General features: G+C 38.3%; 1 protein-coding gene across 2 annotated transcripts; it reads right to left on the minus strand.

The window, feature by feature from the left end:
• Window positions 1-3,902: 3,902 nt before the first annotated feature.
• Window positions 3,903-13,047, minus strand: LOC131927991 (uncharacterized). 2 transcript variants are annotated; one of them, XM_059283876.1, is made up of 5 exons: window positions 12,952-13,047; window positions 9,598-9,743; window positions 6,837-7,091; window positions 6,165-6,313; window positions 3,903-4,330 (listed from the first exon to the last, which is right to left on the minus strand). In XM_059283876.1, exons 2-5 carry the CDS (start codon window positions 9,728-9,730, stop codon window positions 4,112-4,114), a joined length of 756 nt encoding a protein of 251 aa, XP_059139859.1. In that variant the 5' UTR covers window positions 9,731-9,743; window positions 12,952-13,047; the 3' UTR covers window positions 3,903-4,111. The 2 variants fall into 2 exon arrangements, with proteins under 2 accessions (XP_059139859.1, XP_059139858.1); XM_059283875.1 differs by having other exon boundaries at window positions 9,598-9,766.
• Window positions 13,048-18,107: the final 5,060 nt, after the last annotated feature.

The following is an 18,107-nucleotide window of genomic DNA, read 5'->3' on the forward strand; positions in this document are numbered from 1 at the left end:
GGAGCGGTGTCTACAAGTTATGTATCCCAGTCTGTTGGAGTGGTTTCTAGGGGGTTGTGATATTAGTTGAATAAATATTTGTCTGTAGGATTGTCATACAGCCTTTGTCTCTTAAATGGAATAGGTATAGTGCTGGTAGTAGTAGTAGTACGGTCTGTTTATCTAACGGTTGGTATTGAGGTTAGTGTGATGACGCAAGGTTGGATGGGAGAAGGGGAACGGGGTTGCGGACAAAGGGAAGGGGAAGGGCGAATAGTGATAAAAATAACTCACCCAGCCCCTTAATCAATAAAAATTATTGATTTGTACTTTAGAGTGATTAGGTTGAATGATATGTATGCTAACGTCATATCATATTTAGATTTTACGTCATTATTTTGGTGAACTTTAAATGTAGACATTTTAAACGGTGTGTCATTTGACACGACGTACTATAACGTTGTTGTTTTTTAAAACTTGAAGTTTATAATCTTAAGCAAATTTTTACTAAGGTGATCAAAAATTAAGATGACAATGTAAGATATAGAAAAAGAAAATACATTGAGTGGTAAAAATAAAAAAATTGTCATTAGACGTAATGTATTATGTATAAGTAAACTTTCTTAAAAAATAACGAAGTTCAAGTCAAAAAGAAGTTTGATGAAAACTGTAATACTAAAGTGAACATGGGAAGGTAATCTGCTGCAAGACTAAGATATATATTCGTCTTCCTTCTAGGTTCATTGTCTTTTTTGGTTGAGGTTAAACATCGCCCTGTTTTCAAATATCGCGATGTACGTCACGTTCTCTCCCGTGATTTTGATTCCAGTCATACCTCTTATACAGGATACCGAGTTACATAACTTTCAGGGACAAGTAACAAAACAATAACACATTAAAAAATCACAAAAGACCATATATAATAAATTTTTATTGAATAAAAACAACCCCATCGGTCTACAGTCTAGGGGAGATGTCACATTGTGTCTACTTGTCTTTTAATATAAAAGTAAGAAAGTGAGTTTCTGTGTTGGGTGTAAGGAGATGTCTGTGAGAAGTCATCCTATGGGATATTCGTGTCGGTCGCTGATGTGTCGTCTGGTGATGTTTTGATGGTGTGTGGTATTTTATAGTGGTTCGTTAAATTATATTTTCTTGTAAATTCTTGCAAACATTCTCTACATGTATGTCTTCGTCGTCTGTGTGCCGTATCGTGATGTCGTTTCAAACCATGTTTGCAGGTGAATGCATGCTCACATATGTCACATGTATAACGTATCATGGGTAGGTCGTCTACAGGAAAAATAGTGGTGTGTGAATTAACGTTACTGTCGTTGTTAGTCTTTACGCGTTTGTTGTTTGCTATGTCGTCATACATCGTATGTCGCTTTAATGGAATAGTGTTGGTCATGGTACGAGTTGTTTGGATCGCTGCTAGGGGTTGCATGGTTTGTCTGTCGGTCACGTATAGTGGTTGTGGAGTTTGTCTATCGGTTGCTGATAGGGTGTCGGTCGGTGATGTTTGGTTGGTGTGTGTTGTTTTACAATGTCTTGTTAAATTGTCAAGTCGTGTAAATAGATTCCCGCATGTTGTACAGAGATGTCCTTGTCGGCGGTGAACAGAGTCGTGATGTCTTGTCAAACCGTCTTTGCGGGTGAACACACGGTTGCATATGTCACACTTGTTACGGCTCATGGTTGGATGGGTGGTAGACTGGGCGGTTTGCATTATTGACGAAGTGTCTATTAGTTGGATGACTGGGTAGGTCACTGGCTGTAGAATAAAAATAAATACATAAAATAAAATGCATGAAACAAAAATCATACTTAAAACAAAATTAAAAATGAACGTACCTATGGGTTTGAACGCGTAAGCTGAACGTGAAGTTAGCTGTGTGTGGAGATCCGAAATGGTGTAGTTGGATGTAGCTGGAACGTTTGGTTCAGTGGGTGCCTCGGGGATGGGTAGGTAGCTCAATAGGTTCGGTCGATGGTTAGTCTGTCTCGTAGGATCGGTTGTACACTAAAAGGAATACATATGACTACTTATTTAGATACATATTTATTTAAAAGGGTATTTTAATGGGGTTAGCTCCCTTAAAACAAAAAGTAATATTAACCTTACCTTTAATAGAATAAACACGCACAAAAAGATGTGGTCCGTATAGGGTTAGGTGGATGTGATGGTTGGTAAAGCTGGCGTGGGTTTAGTCTCAGGAGTCAACAGAGGTCGCAGGCTGGATAAGTCGCGGTGACGCTTGATTTGAAGTCCGAAGTTGAAGTGATTAGAACACAATTTTCGCGGTCATTTATCCGGTTGAACGGCCTAATTACAGCACCAGCTGTCGCACAACAGCTGTTGCATAATGACCTACGGACTTCACGGAGATAACAAAGCGATCGGTAAAATCGATTAACGTGGTAACAGGTGTTCCCACACTTAACGCTGGCTTTGCGTTAATTACCATACCCCCCTGCTGTGATCGGTTCGGCGAACAACGCATAAAACGCATGATGCGTGACCAACTTTAATTAGGCGGGACATCATGCTGTGATGGCCCAGCGGCTGCGATCGATATAATACCCATTAAAAACGCGCCGCGCGTGTCAACAAAGGATTGCGGATCGATAAGTAACAGATGTGGTTAAATGGTGGTATACAAAGTCCACGCTAGTATTAGTCTTTTATTTTAAATACCATACATACAAAGAAAAGAAAAATATCAAAGTAATTAAATTAAACAAAAAGTAAACAATCAAATTAAACAATTAAATATCAAACAAATAAACAAATGACGTAACTCGTTAATACAAATTTCAAACATTAAAATCCAATGACGTAACTCGTCAATAAAAATTACACAATATAAACAAAATAGTTAAATAAAACAACAAGTAAACAATCAAATTAAACAAAAAAGTAAACAAACAATCAAATGACGTAACTCGTTAATAAAAAATTCAAATATTAAAATATCCAATTACGTAACTAGTTAATTAAACAATGCCATACAACAAAGAAAAGAAATATAAACAAAGTAATTAAATTAAATTAAACAACAAGTAAACAAAGTAATTAAATTCATCAAAATCAAACAAATAATCAAATGACGTAATAAAAACTCATTAAAATTACGTAACTGAGCCAAAATAAAATATTAAACTAATTAAAAACCTAATTAAAACTCAATAAAATGACGTAACTAGGTCAAAAATGAATTAAAATTTCAAAAAATGCATAAAAACTAATTTAAAAAACGCATTAAAATTACGTAACTAGGTCAATGATGACGTCAAAAGGTCATTGATTACGTCACAAGGTCAATGATTACGTCACAAGGTCACCAAAAGGTGACCTACTTCCCCACCACCTGCGCCAAACCCAGTTGGCGTAGTATTTTACTATATGTCGTTGTCCCTTCACCACCACCACCCTCCACATCCCGATGCGCCAGTCTGGGAGTATTTTACTATATGTCATTGTCCCTTCACCACCACCACATCCCGAGTATTTTGCTATATAACCATTGTCCCGCGCGGCACCACCTGCGCCAGGAATTCGCTCCAAAAGGGACCTAATATACTACTCGTGTGTTAGCTCAGTATTGTTGATGTGTGTGTGGGGGGGGGGTGGCTAACTTGAAACTGAAAGAAAACACAACACAAAGGGGACGCTAAAAGAAAAAAAAAAGAAAATGGGTGGTTGGAATTAACTGAACAGATTTATAATTTAATAAAAGCAACAAAAATAAGCATAACACAGAAACCTTATATTTCAATATTTAAAAAAAAATTGTAAAAATTAATTAAGAAATCAATTTAAAATGATTTATAACAACAACAAAAAGAATACGTAGAAAATATGCACATCAAAGGGGAATATTTTTAAACAAAAAAAAAAGAATATTGAAAGCTGTCTGATTTTCCAAAACAAAATCAATTCATTGACTTGAGTTTTCAAATATTTGAAGAAAACTGTTCTACATTTTCTGGTTTACTTTTTTTTTAAATGACAAAAAGTGGCAAACATCAAACTCCATAAACTGACAAGGGTATGTTCGAACACAACAGAGACAACGCCAGCAGAAAGCGGCTTTGGTTGTATCACTTGTGCTGCCTGACTGGTGACGCCCTATTTCTTCTTTGCTTCAGTCTCTTCAATGACGGACTGCTGCAAGTCGATCAACTGCTCGACCCCCACGCGACACTTGCAGACCCCCTTGATGACGAAGGTCGGTCTGCCATCCCCGTCCAGCAAGAAGCCATGTTTGGGTGTGAAGATTGACACCACGTCCTTGGCCTCAACGTGTATGGCGTCCTTGTCCCGGATGTGGAAGAAGGTCACGCTGGCCTGAAGAATGTATGGTTGGTCGTTTTATCAAGTTTTAGGGCAGTAATGATTTTAATTTAGCCTAAGTTCTTTTTCAAACAGAATTAAAATCTTTTTTTTTGGCCCAAATTAGCCCTTGCTAGCCAGAATTTATATTTATATACTAGAGCAGGGGTTCCCAACCTTTTTTTTACTCTAGAGCACATTCTAAAATATCGGTAGTGTGGTGGGCACCACCTATTTTAAATCGACAAACTCCTTCCAGAGGCGTAGCGACCCTTCCAGTCACCCGGGGACAAAACTTTTTATTTGCACCCCCCCCCTCAAACTTTTGATTTGCACCCCCCCCCCCCCTCAAACTTTCGATTTGTAACCCCCCCCCCCCCCTCAAACTTTCGATTTGCACCCCCCCTCAAATTTTTGATTTGCACCCTCCCCTCCCCCTCACGCTAATAAAAAAAATGTGAATGCAAATTTACGGACGTACTAGAAGGAATTAGTGTTTCAATAATATAATTAGCAAAATGTGAATGCAAATTGTGGGGATGCGGATTGTTAAAAAATTATAATTAGCATGGATTGATAAAAGGCAATCTTTTATTTATTTCATTCACTGAATTTACTGTTTACTACATATAATTTTTAATCAATTATTCCGCAATATTATAAGCTCGACATCACGTTCATTGGGTGGATGGTGCGCAATTGTTTTAGTTATGAAACTCTATTGTAATTTTTTAAAAGTTAAAGTACTGGGGGAAAAAATGCGTGAATTGGTAAAGTGATATAAGGTAGGTAAAAACGGATATTTTAAATACTGCCTATTATTTATACTGTTTACTAATTATTATTCTATCTTTCGGTTTGAGGACAAGCTAGGGGTTTTATAGGAGAGACGGAGCGAGGGGGGGGGGGGCATATGTCCCCGGGTGCCGACCTTAGGGGGCGCCAAAGTCGGTGTGAAAAAATTTGCGAGGGGGGGGTGGAAATCGCAAGTTTTAGGGCGGGAGGGGGTGCAAATCAAAAGTTTGAACGGGGGGGGAGGGGAATCTCATATCAAAAGTGGTGTAAATCGAAAGTCTGGGGGGGGGCAAACAGAAAGTTTAAGGGGGTGGGGTGGAAATTGAAATTTTGAGGGGAGGGGGTGCGGTGTATATCGTAAGTTTGAAGGGGGGGGGGGGTCAAATCGAAAATTTGTCCCCAGGCGCCGGAAAGGGTCGCTACGCCTCTGTTTTATAGTCATTCACTGTGTCAGACGCGTACGCGCGATTTAGCGCTACGGGCTAGACTCTGAGCAATATGCCTTTATGATTGCTTTTAAATTGTGTTTATGTTATGAGTGTTGTGTTGTTTTTTTTTCGTTTTGTTTTTTTTTTGCGTTCGTTTGTGTTATGTTTTGTTTTGTTCTGTTCCCAAGTTGGTATATTTTAAAAAAGATTTACCGTGGCGGAGCACGGGATACAGCTAGTATATATATATACTTCTCAGACAAAATTGGTTTTTAGCCCAAATTTTTTTTTCAGCCAGAATATATTTTGCATCTAAGAACAACCCCAAGATGCTGTGGTCAAAATAAACAGTGAGTTCTATTCTGGCAAAAATCTTCAGCTTTCTTTTTGGGAGCCACGTCTGTCACACGGATTTTCTTCGAATCTTTAAAAGGTTACTACACAAACAACCGAAGTCAGACGGCGCCCTCTTCTGGGCGTCTGTACTCACGGCGCCCTCTTATCTTCTGGGCGTCTGTACTCACGGCGCCCTCTAATATTCTATGCGTCTGTACTCACGGCGCCCTCTTATCTTCTGGGCGTCTGTACTCACGGCGCCCTCTAATATTCTATGCGTCTGTACTTACGGTGCCCTCGAAGGTGCAGACGACCTCAAAGTCCCCGCCATAATCTTCCTCCTTGACGATAAGCTCAGCTCTCGTCTGGTGGCCGGGCGGGACTGTCACGTTCGTATCTATGGCCCAGGTCAGCTCTTGCTCGTTGGTGATTGTGGTACCTGGGAATACAAGCATTGATTGTGTGAGATTGTGGTACCTGGGAATACAAGCATTGATTGTGGGGGATTGTGGTACCTGGGAATACAAGCATTGATTGTGTGAGATTGTGGTACCTGGGAATACAAGCAACAATTGTGGGGGATTGTGGTACCTGGAAATACAATCATTGATTGTGGGGGTTGTGGTACCTGGGAATACAAGCATTGATTGTGGGGGATTGTGGTACCTGGGAATACAAGCATTGATTATGTGGGATTGTGATACCTGGGAATACAAGCATTGATTGTGTGAGATTGTGGTACCTGGGAATACAAGCAATGATTGTGGGGGATTGTGGTACCTGGGAATACAAGCAATGATTATGTGGGATTGTGGTACCTGGGAATATAAGCATTGATTGTGGGGATTGTGGTACATGGAAATATAAGCATTCATTGCTTGTAGAAATTAAAAAAAAAAACAGAAGCAAAGATGGCAGCCTGATGACCTTACTGACCCACCTTCCTGACCCACCCTACCCACCTTTTTGCTTGGACTTCTCGGCCTTGAAAGTGACCTTGAGCCCGGAGCCAGCCCCTGGTGGCTCGACCCCCACCCCCACCTCCCCTCCGAAGGAAAACGTCTTGAGGATGTCCAGCTCGCACGAGGAGCTGGTCTCGCGCTCCGTCATCAGCACGTAGGTCTGGGGGCGGGGGGTTTTGTTGACAAAGTTGGCCCGGTACAGGATGTGGGCCGTGGGTGTGGGAGGGGCGTCTTTCTTGAAGTACTTGGTCTCATCTGCAGTAGAGTTAAACCTTGTAGGATAGAGCTAAACCACTAGAGTTGAACAGTGTAGGATAGAGCTAAACCACTAGAGTTAAACCGTGTAGGAAAGAGCTAAACCACTAGAGTTAAACCGTGTAGGATAGAGCTAAACCACTAGAGTTGAACCGTGTAATATAGAGCTAAACCGCTAGTTAAACCATGTAGGATAGAGCTAAACCACTAGAGTTAAACCGTGTAGTGTATGATAGAGCTAAACCACTAGTTAAACCATGTAGGATAGAGCTAAACCACAAGAGTTGAACCGTGTAGGATAGAGCTAAACCACTAGAGTTAAACCGTGTATGATAGAGCTAAACCACTAGAGTTAAACCGTGTAGGATAGAGCTAAACCACTAGAGTTGAACCGTGTAATATAGAGCTAAACCGCTACAGTTGAACCGTGTAATATAGAGCTAAACCACTAGAGTTAAACCGTGTATGGTAGAGCTAAACCACTAGAGTTGAACCGTGTTGGATAGACCTAAACCACTATAGTTAAACCGTGTTGGATAGAGCTAAACCACTAGAATTAAACCGTGTAGTGTAGGATAGAGCTAAACCACTAGAGTTGAACCGTGTAGGATAGAGCTAAACCACTAGAGTTAAACCGTGTAGGATAGAGCTAAACCACTAGAGTTGAACCGTGTAATATAGAGCTAAACCGCTAGAGTTGAACCGTGTAATATAGAGCTAAACCACTAGAGTTAAACCGTGTATGATAGAGCTAAACCACTAGAGTTGAACCGTGTTGGATAGAGCTAAACCACTATAGTTAAACCGTGTAGGATAGAGCTAAACCACTAGAGTTAAACCGTGTAGTGTAGGATAGAGCTAAACCACTAGAGTTGAACCGTGTAGGATAGAGCTAAACCACTAGAGTTAAATCGTGTAGGATAGAGCTAAACCACTAGAGTTGAACCGTGTAGGATAGAGCTAAACCACTAGAGTTAAATCGTGTAGGATAGAGCTAAACCACTAGAGTTGAACCGTGTAGGATAGAGCTAAACCACTAGAGTTGAACCGTGTAGGATAGAGCTAAACCGCTAGAGTTGAACCGTGTAGGATAGAGCTAAACCACTAGAGTTAAACCGTGTAGTGTAGGATAGAGCTAAACCACTAGAGTTGAACCGTGTAGGATAGAGCTAAACCACTAGAGTTAAATCGTGTAGGATAGAGCTAAACCACTAGAGTTGAACCGTGTAGGATAGAGCTAAACCACTAGAGGTAAATCGTGTAGGATAGAGCTAAACCACTAGAGTTAAACCGTGTGGATAGAGCTAAACCACTAGAGTTAAACCGTGTAGGATATAGCTAAACCACTAGTTAAACCATGTAGGATAGAGCTAAACCACTAGAGTTAAACCGTGTAGTGTATGATAGAGCTAAACCACTAGTTAAACCATGTAGGATAGAGCTAAACCACAAGAGTTGAACCGTGTAGGATAGAGCTAAACCACTAGAGTTAAACCGTGTAGTGTATGATAGAGCTAAACCACTAGTTAAACCATGTAGGATAGAGCTAAACCACAAGAGTTAAACCGTGTAGGATAGAGCTTAAGTTAAACCGTGTAGGAAAGAGCTAAACCACTAGAGTTAAACTGTGTAGGATAGGGCTAAACCACTAGTTAAACCGTGTAGGAAAGAGCTAAACCACTAGAGTTAAACCGTGTAGGATAGAGCTAAACCACTAGTTAAACCGTATAGGATAGAGCTAAACCACTAGGGTTTAACATCTGATGATCTAGACTCTAGACGATCTAAGAGCAAATAGACCCTCTTGGTAGCACACGAATTACCCACTAGAGGACTTACCAGGTGACAAACCAACTGACCCACCAACTGACCCACCAACTGACCCACCAACTGACCCACCAACTGACCCACCAACTGACCCACCAACTGACCCACCAACTGACCCACTAACTAACCCAATAACTAACCTACCAACTGACCCACCAACTGACCCACTAACTGACCCACCAACTGACCCTCCAACTGACCCACCAAGTGACCCACCAGCTAACCCACCTACTGACCCACCAACTGACCCACCAAATGACCCACTAACTAACCCAATAACTAACCTACCAACTAACCCACCAACTGACCCACCAACTGACCCACCAAATGACCCACTAACTAACCCAATAACTAACCTACCAACTAACCCACCAACTGACCCACCAACTGACCCACCAAGTGACCCACCAACTGACCCACCAACTGACCCACCAACTGACCCACCAAGTGACCCACCAACTGACCCACCAACTGACCCACCAACTGACCCACCAAATGACCCACTAACTGACCCACCAACTAACCCAATAACTAACCTACCAACTGACCCACCAACTGACCCACCAAATTACCCACTAACTGACCCACCAACTAACCCAATAACTAACCTACCAACTGACCCACCAACTGACCCACAAACTGACCCACCAACTGACCCACCAGTTGACCTATGACCTACCATACATCACCGTCATGTAATCCAGGTTGACCTCCACTGAGTCGAAGTCGATATATTTCTTCTTCTCTGGTGGCACCAAGGGCTTGAAGTAATCGATACAGATCTTGTTCAGGTCAAGGACCTCGAACGGCATGGCTGGAGCTAGACTGGGAAAATGGCTGGAGCTAGACTGGGAAAATGGCTGGAGCTAGACTGGGAAAATGGCTGAAGCTAGACTGGGAAAATGGCTGAAGCTAGACTGGGAAAATGGCTGAAGATAGACTGGGAAAATGGCTGAAGTTAGACTGGGAAAATGGCTGAAGCTAGACTGGGAAAATGGCTGAAGCTAGACTGGGAAAATGGCTGAAGCTAGACTGGGAAAATGGCTGAAGTTAGACTGGGAAAATGGCTGAAGCTAGACTGGGAAAATGGCTGAAGCTAGACTGGGAAAATGGCTGAAGCTAGACTGGGAAAATGGCTGAAGCTAGACTGGGAAAATGGCTGAAGCTAGACTGGGAAAATGGCTGGAGCTAGACTGGGAAAATGGCTGAAGCTAGACTGGGAAAATGGCTGGAGCTAGACTGGGAAAATGGCTGGAGCTAGACTGGGAAAATGGCTGAAGCTAGACTGGGAAAATGGCTGAAGCTAGACTGGGAAAATGGCTGAAGCTAGACTGGGAAAATGGCTGAAGTTAGACTGGGAAAATGGCTGAAGCTAGACTGGGAAAATGGCTGAAGCTAGACTGGGAAAATGGCTGAAGCTAGACTGGGAAAATTACTGGAGCTAGACTAGGAAAATAGTTGGAGCTAAAGTTAGACTGGGAAAATGAGCGTAGCTTGACTGAGAGACATAAAGTCATACATGACCTGACGTCGGAGGCTTGGTGAATCTATTTTGGAAAGTTCATATCGTCACTTAAGTCCTACGCCCTATAGGGCTTTAAGCCTTCCGTTAACCCTACCTGATCCTTATCTTAATCCTGACCATGTTCTTTACCGGTAATCTATCGTTTTGGGTACGTAAAATCGCCCGCGATTTGTAATGTGAAAAACAGGTGACTCCTTAAATTTTAATAATTATTTCACATTTTGAGGAGGATTTATGTTTTTAAAAATTCAAAAATGTTTCCTTGATTCATTTATGTACCTGTTTTTAAACAATTGAATTAAAACTTTTCCGTAATAAATGAAGACTAGCGATGTTTCCAACAGATGCAACCATGCTCATTTACTATAGCAGCCATCTTGTCAAAGTACTTTATTTTTATAAGCTTTTAGCGCCAGATTCAGGGGGAAGCCACTCTACTTTACAAATAGCTGCTGTTTATATAGCAAATCTTGCTCTCAGACACTGCTGTTTAAAGTTAATTTCTGGCCTATATCGATATATTTAGCCATTGATTTAGGTTTATTATTCATTTATCTATAATATTTGACACAAAAGTATGACAATATACTCAGTGGCGGAACTAGAAAAAATGGGCCACCCCGCAAAAAATTTTTTTGGGCCCCCCATATATGTATATATATATATATATATATATATATATATATATATATATATATATATATATATATATATATATATATATATATACAATACGAACATAGAATACTCCTTTCTGGCCTGATCGGGTTTTGAAAAAAAAAATTCAATTAAATATAATCACAACAACATGTCATGTGTATGAGTGCATTGGTCTGTTTTGAAAATATCTGTTTTCATTTATGTTTAAAATTTCTAATCATAAAGTCGGTCAAAAGTATATGAATCAAGAAGCTTTGTATAAGTAATGGTGTCTCGTGTTATGTTTATTTTTGTGGTTTTTTATTAATTTACATTATTAACTTTAACTACGTTTCTTTTTTATAATATATCATTCTTTAGTACTTTTAAAAAAAAATAATTAAGATAAGTAATTGCTGTTTAATTTGATTATTACAAATCTATTAAAAGGAGCTTTTGAGCACCCCTATTTAACAAAGGGAAATAATTTATGGAAGTGGTTTGAACGTTTGCCTATCTTTCACACTACAGCTAATGTGTTTATTTTTAAAAATTCTTTTTTTACGCAACGGCATGTCTTAGCTACTATATAACATCACTACTGTATCAGATCTGTTATCTGTTTGTTATTTACAAAACCACTATCAAGGTGCCAGTGACGAGACTAATATATATATATATATATATATATATATATATATATATATATATATATATATATATATATATATATATATATATATATATATATATATATATACATATATATATATATACATATATATATACATATACATATATATATACATATACATATATATATACATATATATATATATATATACATATATATACATATATATATATATATATATATATATATATATATATATATATATATATATATATATATATATATATACCATATATATCACGCTATCATTCGTGTATTTATTTGAGACGTTTGCCTTGTTTTCTAGAACAGTGGTCATTAAACGTAAACGATGTCGGCACTTTATTTCTTGGTTCTTAGTTGTTGGGGCGCTAGTTTGTCCACACTATCACCGATACGAGTCAGCATAGTTGTTGAGGCGCTATCTATTCGCTTCTTGTAAGGCTAAGAGCGGGACAACAAAGCACCGATGTGCTTTTATCCATCAGTACCAAATTTGGGATGGTCTCAAAAAGCCTTCTTAATATCTAGCGGCTCACGCGCAATTGATGTTTTTTTTTTAAAAGAGTTTTGCCGACAACAGCGTGTTTGATTGTAGGAAAAAGAATATACAAGAGCGTGGGATGGTGTCTATAGAATAAAGATACTCCAACCACAGCTACGGTATTCTTTTTTCAAAACAACCATCAGGTCAAAAATGCAAGAAAATTAATTTTAACTATAAAAAAAAGTATTATGGGCGGCTGTGGGCCCCCTAAACGGCGTGGGCCCCCCCCCCCCGCATTGCGGGGTCTGGCGGCACTGTAGTTCCGCCCCTGAATATACTTCTATTAAAGCCTTGACAACGAGGTAACGTTTTCGTACATAAATAGCCGCGGGCGATTTTACGTACCCAAAACGATAGATTACCTCTTTACCTTATACTGATCCTAAGAGCGACATTGGCAAAAGCATTCCTAGACAGTACTACCGTTTAAAGTTTGGGCTATAATAGTCATAGGCATTAGTTTAGATCAGCTTATATTTTAGATCTACATATTCTACTAGATTCTAGATAGTGTAGCTTAAAGTCTAGATCTAAAATATAGATAGATCTAGATCTAAATAAAAAAAAAAAAAATTGGAATTTTAGGTAGTCTAGCTACCTAATAATCTGATTAACTAAGATTTTACCAAACCAAAGTGGACTTGCTAACCTGGAAATTGATAAGTAATAAACTACGAATTGAACGGGAAGCAACGGTAAAATGATTCGAAAATTTTCAAACAGTTGGGTTGTTTTCAATGTGTTTTTGCGTAAGCGGGATTAGAGTTCGTTTAGTGCGGTGCAAAAGCGCTTTCGAAAAGCATCGGAAATTTCCATTCAACTGCTTTTTAGCGCTATTTCCATTCTGGAGAATTGCGTTTATTAACTCACTAGGCATGCTGCCCAGCTTTGCTTAGGCTTTCGAAAACATTGAGAATTTGAATGCTTAACTAATTCGCCCGAGGGTCGGTCTACGACCTCAAGAGTTTTGAAGAGGTTCCTCCGTGGACATTTTTTTTCGATTTATAGCTCATATAAGGTACCGGTCAGTCGAGGTCAGTTTTGACCCCCTCATCGTAGACTTTTCGGCCAACCGGCCCCCGTGCTCTGTCGCCCCAAGGCAAGATCCTGCCAAATTTGAAGCGCTTGCGGCGCCGGGAAGTGCCTTATCGGACACCCGACAATCTAGATCTAGATCTAGAATCCTAATTGAATTTTTTTTTAAGTTTAGTCCGAGCAAAATAAAAAAAAAAAATACATTAACCAAGTTGACTCGGTGGGTCTCGAACCCGCACCACCTGCGTAGTTTATAGTACACTAAGATTTCCGCTATTTAGGCACCTTATAAAATACAGAGAATGAAAGACGTATTTTAAAATCTTAACTTACGCGAATATGCCTATTCTTTCAAATTAATTTTTTTTATCCCAAATTAGCCAGTTCCAAACAAAGATTTTGTATAAATAAATGTTATGAGTTTAGGCCGGAAAAATTGTATTGTATACATTTCATAGTGTACGTAGATCTAAATCAAATTTGAATGAAATAGTTCATTTCTTTTTTATTCTTAACACGGCAGATGACGTCATTAGTAAGCAATAGTGACGTCACAGTTTCATGCGTTCTTTTTCACATCTATTAATGCTTTTCCGGTTGCATAAATAATACTGTTTCTCTACATTCGAATACGCCTTTATTTTTTATTTTTCTTCTTTAAATAAAATTGTGGTTATACATTTAAAACATCTAACATATTATTTTCAACAAAAGTCCGTATAAAGTTCTCCATATATCGCTGCCGTTTCTGACGTGATGTCCGGCGAAAATATTTTGCGGACAGACAGAGAGAGAGAGAGAGAGAGAGAAGAGCGCACACAGCCTTTTATATATTAGGATGGATGGATGTGTGTCCGCAGCTTTAAGTCGTATCTCCTCCTCAACGAAGCAATATTGAGGACTAGTTCCAAAAGCAAATATGTTAGGCAAGTTCCGAGAATGATTGTGGGCCAAAACTATTCCCGGGTTTCCTTCCTGGATTTCCCGGAAAAGCCAAACAAAAACCTCGAAAAAATGCAGTTTTTGGCCCATATCTCGGCAACCAGGCCACTTAGCGACTTGAAACATTTACCAATCGATTCCTGTCATAATTTAGAACAATATTGCGAAGAAAGTTTTCAAAAATATCCTTTCGTTCGGTCACAAAAAAATTTTTAAAAGCGCGACAACTAAACACCCCCTACATGTCCGCATTATTTAAAATTACATTATACATAATACATCACAGTACTATATAGCAAAGAAGGCAGTGGAAAGCGAAGGAAAGGAGGGTAAATCATGCGACCTGGCTGGCTTAGCAGCGAACTGCGCGAGACGCAGGCGAAGGAGGAGGAGCTATGATTTATCTCGATTCAAAATTGTTATGGATAACATAAGGAAATTGCGCTTAAATTGTCACTAGACTTTTTATTAACTTGTTTTTTAATCGTGCACAAAAACACATGAAACTTTGACCGTTTTACACCTCAGTCCTTCATCACATCTGGAGTACAGAGGACGTATTTTAATCGGGCAAAAATTGTAAATCCAGATATATCAAAATTTTGGCGTTTTATGCGTAATCCAGTCGGAAAAACTGGACTTTGCTATTCTGTCCGTATGTGTGTGTGTATGTGTGTGTATGTATGGGTAAACACAATAACTTGAGTGTCACAGACTGTATAATTATGTATGTTTATATTATATTGTGTTTTACATGAAGTTGCATGAATGAAGAATACCTGGCTAGCGGAAGGACTGTCTGAGCGATCCTCATGTGTTAATCCATGCTTTTGGGTGAGATCGCTCATGTACGTAAGGGGAGAGAATGGACCGAATAAAAGGGAGAGAAAAAGGTGAACGGGTGTTGTGTGCTAGGACTTGAACTTGAAGACTGTGGCTGTGAATGTAGGATGTTACTACGACACTTTGTTTCATATCTGTGATTGTACTTATACCAGTTGTGACTATGGATTTACTATGGATCTATTAATGCTCTGTACAAAGTGTAAATAAAGTTATAGTTTCACAACTACTGTTGCTCGTATGAGTATATTGAAGAACCCACAATAACAACAATGAAGTTCAAACTATTACATATGGTGTCAGAAGTGGAGGCAATACAGTGATGTTGCTACGTTGTATTACTGTTACATATGGTCTACTGTTACTTATGATGTCACAAGTGGTTGAAGAATTGGTGCTACACATGTCAGAAATGGAGATATTGCAGTCTGTGGTCTTCCACTGTTTACCAAGTACGTCAAGTTCTTGAAAGTCATCTATCTACACTCAAGTCAGAAGGGTTGCTGTAGTCAAGCCAGACGTTTTGTTCAAGTCAAGTCATCAACGTGATAATTTTTATCACCTTATTTCGATATTGTCTCACCAATGTCGAATAAATATCGTCTGTGTGTTTTTTTTTTCTGTTTGGATTTAGCCGATCAAGTCTTAGTGTTTCTTTTCTACTGTTTGGATTTAGCTGTTCAAGTTTTTTCTATATGGATTAGCTGCTCAAGTTTTTCTGCTGTTTGGATTTAGCAGATCAAGTTATTTTTGTAACTGTTCCTAAACTGTTCCTGAAGCTGTCTTATCTAAAACTGGACAAATTTCTACTCTGAAAAAAGGCTACTGGTACTATTTTGAAATTTTTCAACTATTTGGAACCTCTTACCAAAGTGAACGTTACTATTTTGGACGTATATATGTACTATGAACTTTTCTTGGATTAACAGATGTCTGATACCAACTAAAACAAGCCAGAAACCAAGAAAGGGTATTGTAAATTAATTAAATTTATCTATTGTTAACTAATGAATTTATATTTTATGTCATAAATATAACATCAAAATGTCAAGTCGTACATATTTTAAAGAGCTAATGGGGGAGCTCGACATTCCCATGGTCAAGATGTCAAGACTAAAAGAATATATGGAAATGGCGAGAGATCTAGGCATTAAGAAGATGAAGAAGAAGATAGCCTGGGCAACCAATCGACTTGAACAAGACAGAGAAGAAGCAAAAGAAGCATGGGACAAAGAAACAGAACAACCCCGACTAGCTCATGAAAAAGTTATGAGAGAATTAGATGATGAGATAGAAACAATGCGTGATAGATTGGAAGATTTTACATACACACATGAACCAAAATTAGGAAGTCAACAGGCAGAACTTGAAGAAGTAAATATAGGCAACCTTTGGAATGAAGAACAGAGTAACATAGTCCAGGAAGAATTGAAACCCAAGGATAAAACAGAGGGTGAACTTACTAATGACTTCAAGGTAACAGATACATTAGAATGTCTTAAGATTGACTCTTTATTAACTCAAATGCAGGTACACGAGAAAATTACTGAAAGTTGTATTGTAAGTCCATCAGAGAATGGCAGTCAACAAGAAACAAGTCCATCAGAGAATGGTTGTAAAAATGATTTAATAAGTCCATCAGTGAATGGCAGGAATCATGATGAACTAATGATGATTAATGAATCAGTGAACTTAATAAGCCACAATGAAGAGAACGTACCTATTGAAGATTTACTTCGAAAATTGGAGTCAAACTATAAAGAAGATATACTAGAACTCAAGAATAAATTTAACAAAGAAATGGAGAAATTAACACATAAATTTATGTGTGAACTAGAATCAATAAAGAAGCACAAGGAAGTTAAGAAAGATGAAACAGTAACTAGAAACTACAATGTCATTGGTGCACAGAATGAAAGTAAAAGAAATTTAGCAAACTATGAATACAGTCAACATGTTAATAAGAATGTCATTAATGTCATTAATGCACAGAATGAAAGAAAAAGAAATTTAGCAAACTATGAATACAGTCACCATGTTTATAAGAAGCCAAAATCTAGATGTTCTTACTGCGGAAAAACAGGTCATTACCAAAATCAATGTTGGCATAGGTTGGCAAATCAGAGAAGAAACAATTATTATGTACAAAGAAAGTCATGTGGGAAATACAGTCATTTAAGAAATAATGTATCAAGTTCAAATCAGAATAACAAAAGTGTGAATAGGTATACTAATGGAAGTTACCGACGCAACACATATTATGAGAGGCCAAAGCAATGTCATAATATTTATATTGAGTTGGTTGATGAACCAAACGAAGGTACACAAAGTAAGAAAACAACTGACGTTGTTCAGAAACCAGAAGAGAATATTAAAACAAATGAAGTAACACAAGTTACACGAAATCTAGGAAATAATTATGGTAACAAAGCTAAAAGATACACATACAATTTGAGGGAGAGATGGCATACAGGTCATCGTCAACTGCACAAGAACGATTACTCATGTTATAGAGTTAAACAAGGATGCTCAGATTAAATTATCAATTTACAGTTATTAATATTATACAGTCTGTAACTGTAGAATATGGATATCAAACAATTTGTATCAGTAATATAAATTGTGTACTATTTCAAAAGATTGTAAACTGTATTATGTTAAACCTATTCTATACTATTAATTAACAGTGAATAAAGTAAATAAATAAAAGTTAGAGACTATTTATTCCGCACAACAATAAGACGGAAGTCTAAATGATGTATTGTGTATTAGTCAATACCTGTGTAAGGCAAGAATGTGATTGTGTTGTGACCTAGATTTGTCTGAAATGGGTCAACTAGGGGAGACAACAAAGTATATTACTCATGCGTCGTAATAACATGCCTTGATGATAAGGAAGTTTTTTTTTACCACATAGGATATAGTTATTTAAATTATGAGTTGAATCAAGTCTTTGATAATTTCAACTATATATTATAGTTTGAT

This window comes from Physella acuta, unplaced genomic scaffold, assembly GCF_028476545.2.
Source record: "Physella acuta isolate Inbredline_101_S28 unplaced genomic scaffold, ASM2847654v3 ptg001452l, whole genome shotgun sequence".
NCBI lineage: Eukaryota > Metazoa > Mollusca > Gastropoda > Physidae > Physella > Physella acuta.

Excerpts from the sequence above, each read along its gene's own strand:
- LOC131927991 (XM_059283876.1), bottom strand. The coding sequence starts at position 9,730 with ATGCCGTTCGAGGTCCTTGACCTGAACAAGATCTGTATCGATTACTTC. Across the intron at positions 7,092-9,597 it reads TTACATGACGGTGATGTATG|ATGAGACCAAGTACTTCAAG; the intron begins GTAGGTCATAGG and ends ACTCTACTGCAG. Across the intron at positions 4,331-6,164 it reads TCTGCACCTTCGAGGGCACC|GCCAGCGTGACCTTCTTCCA; the intron begins GTAAGTACAGAC and ends TACATTCTTCAG.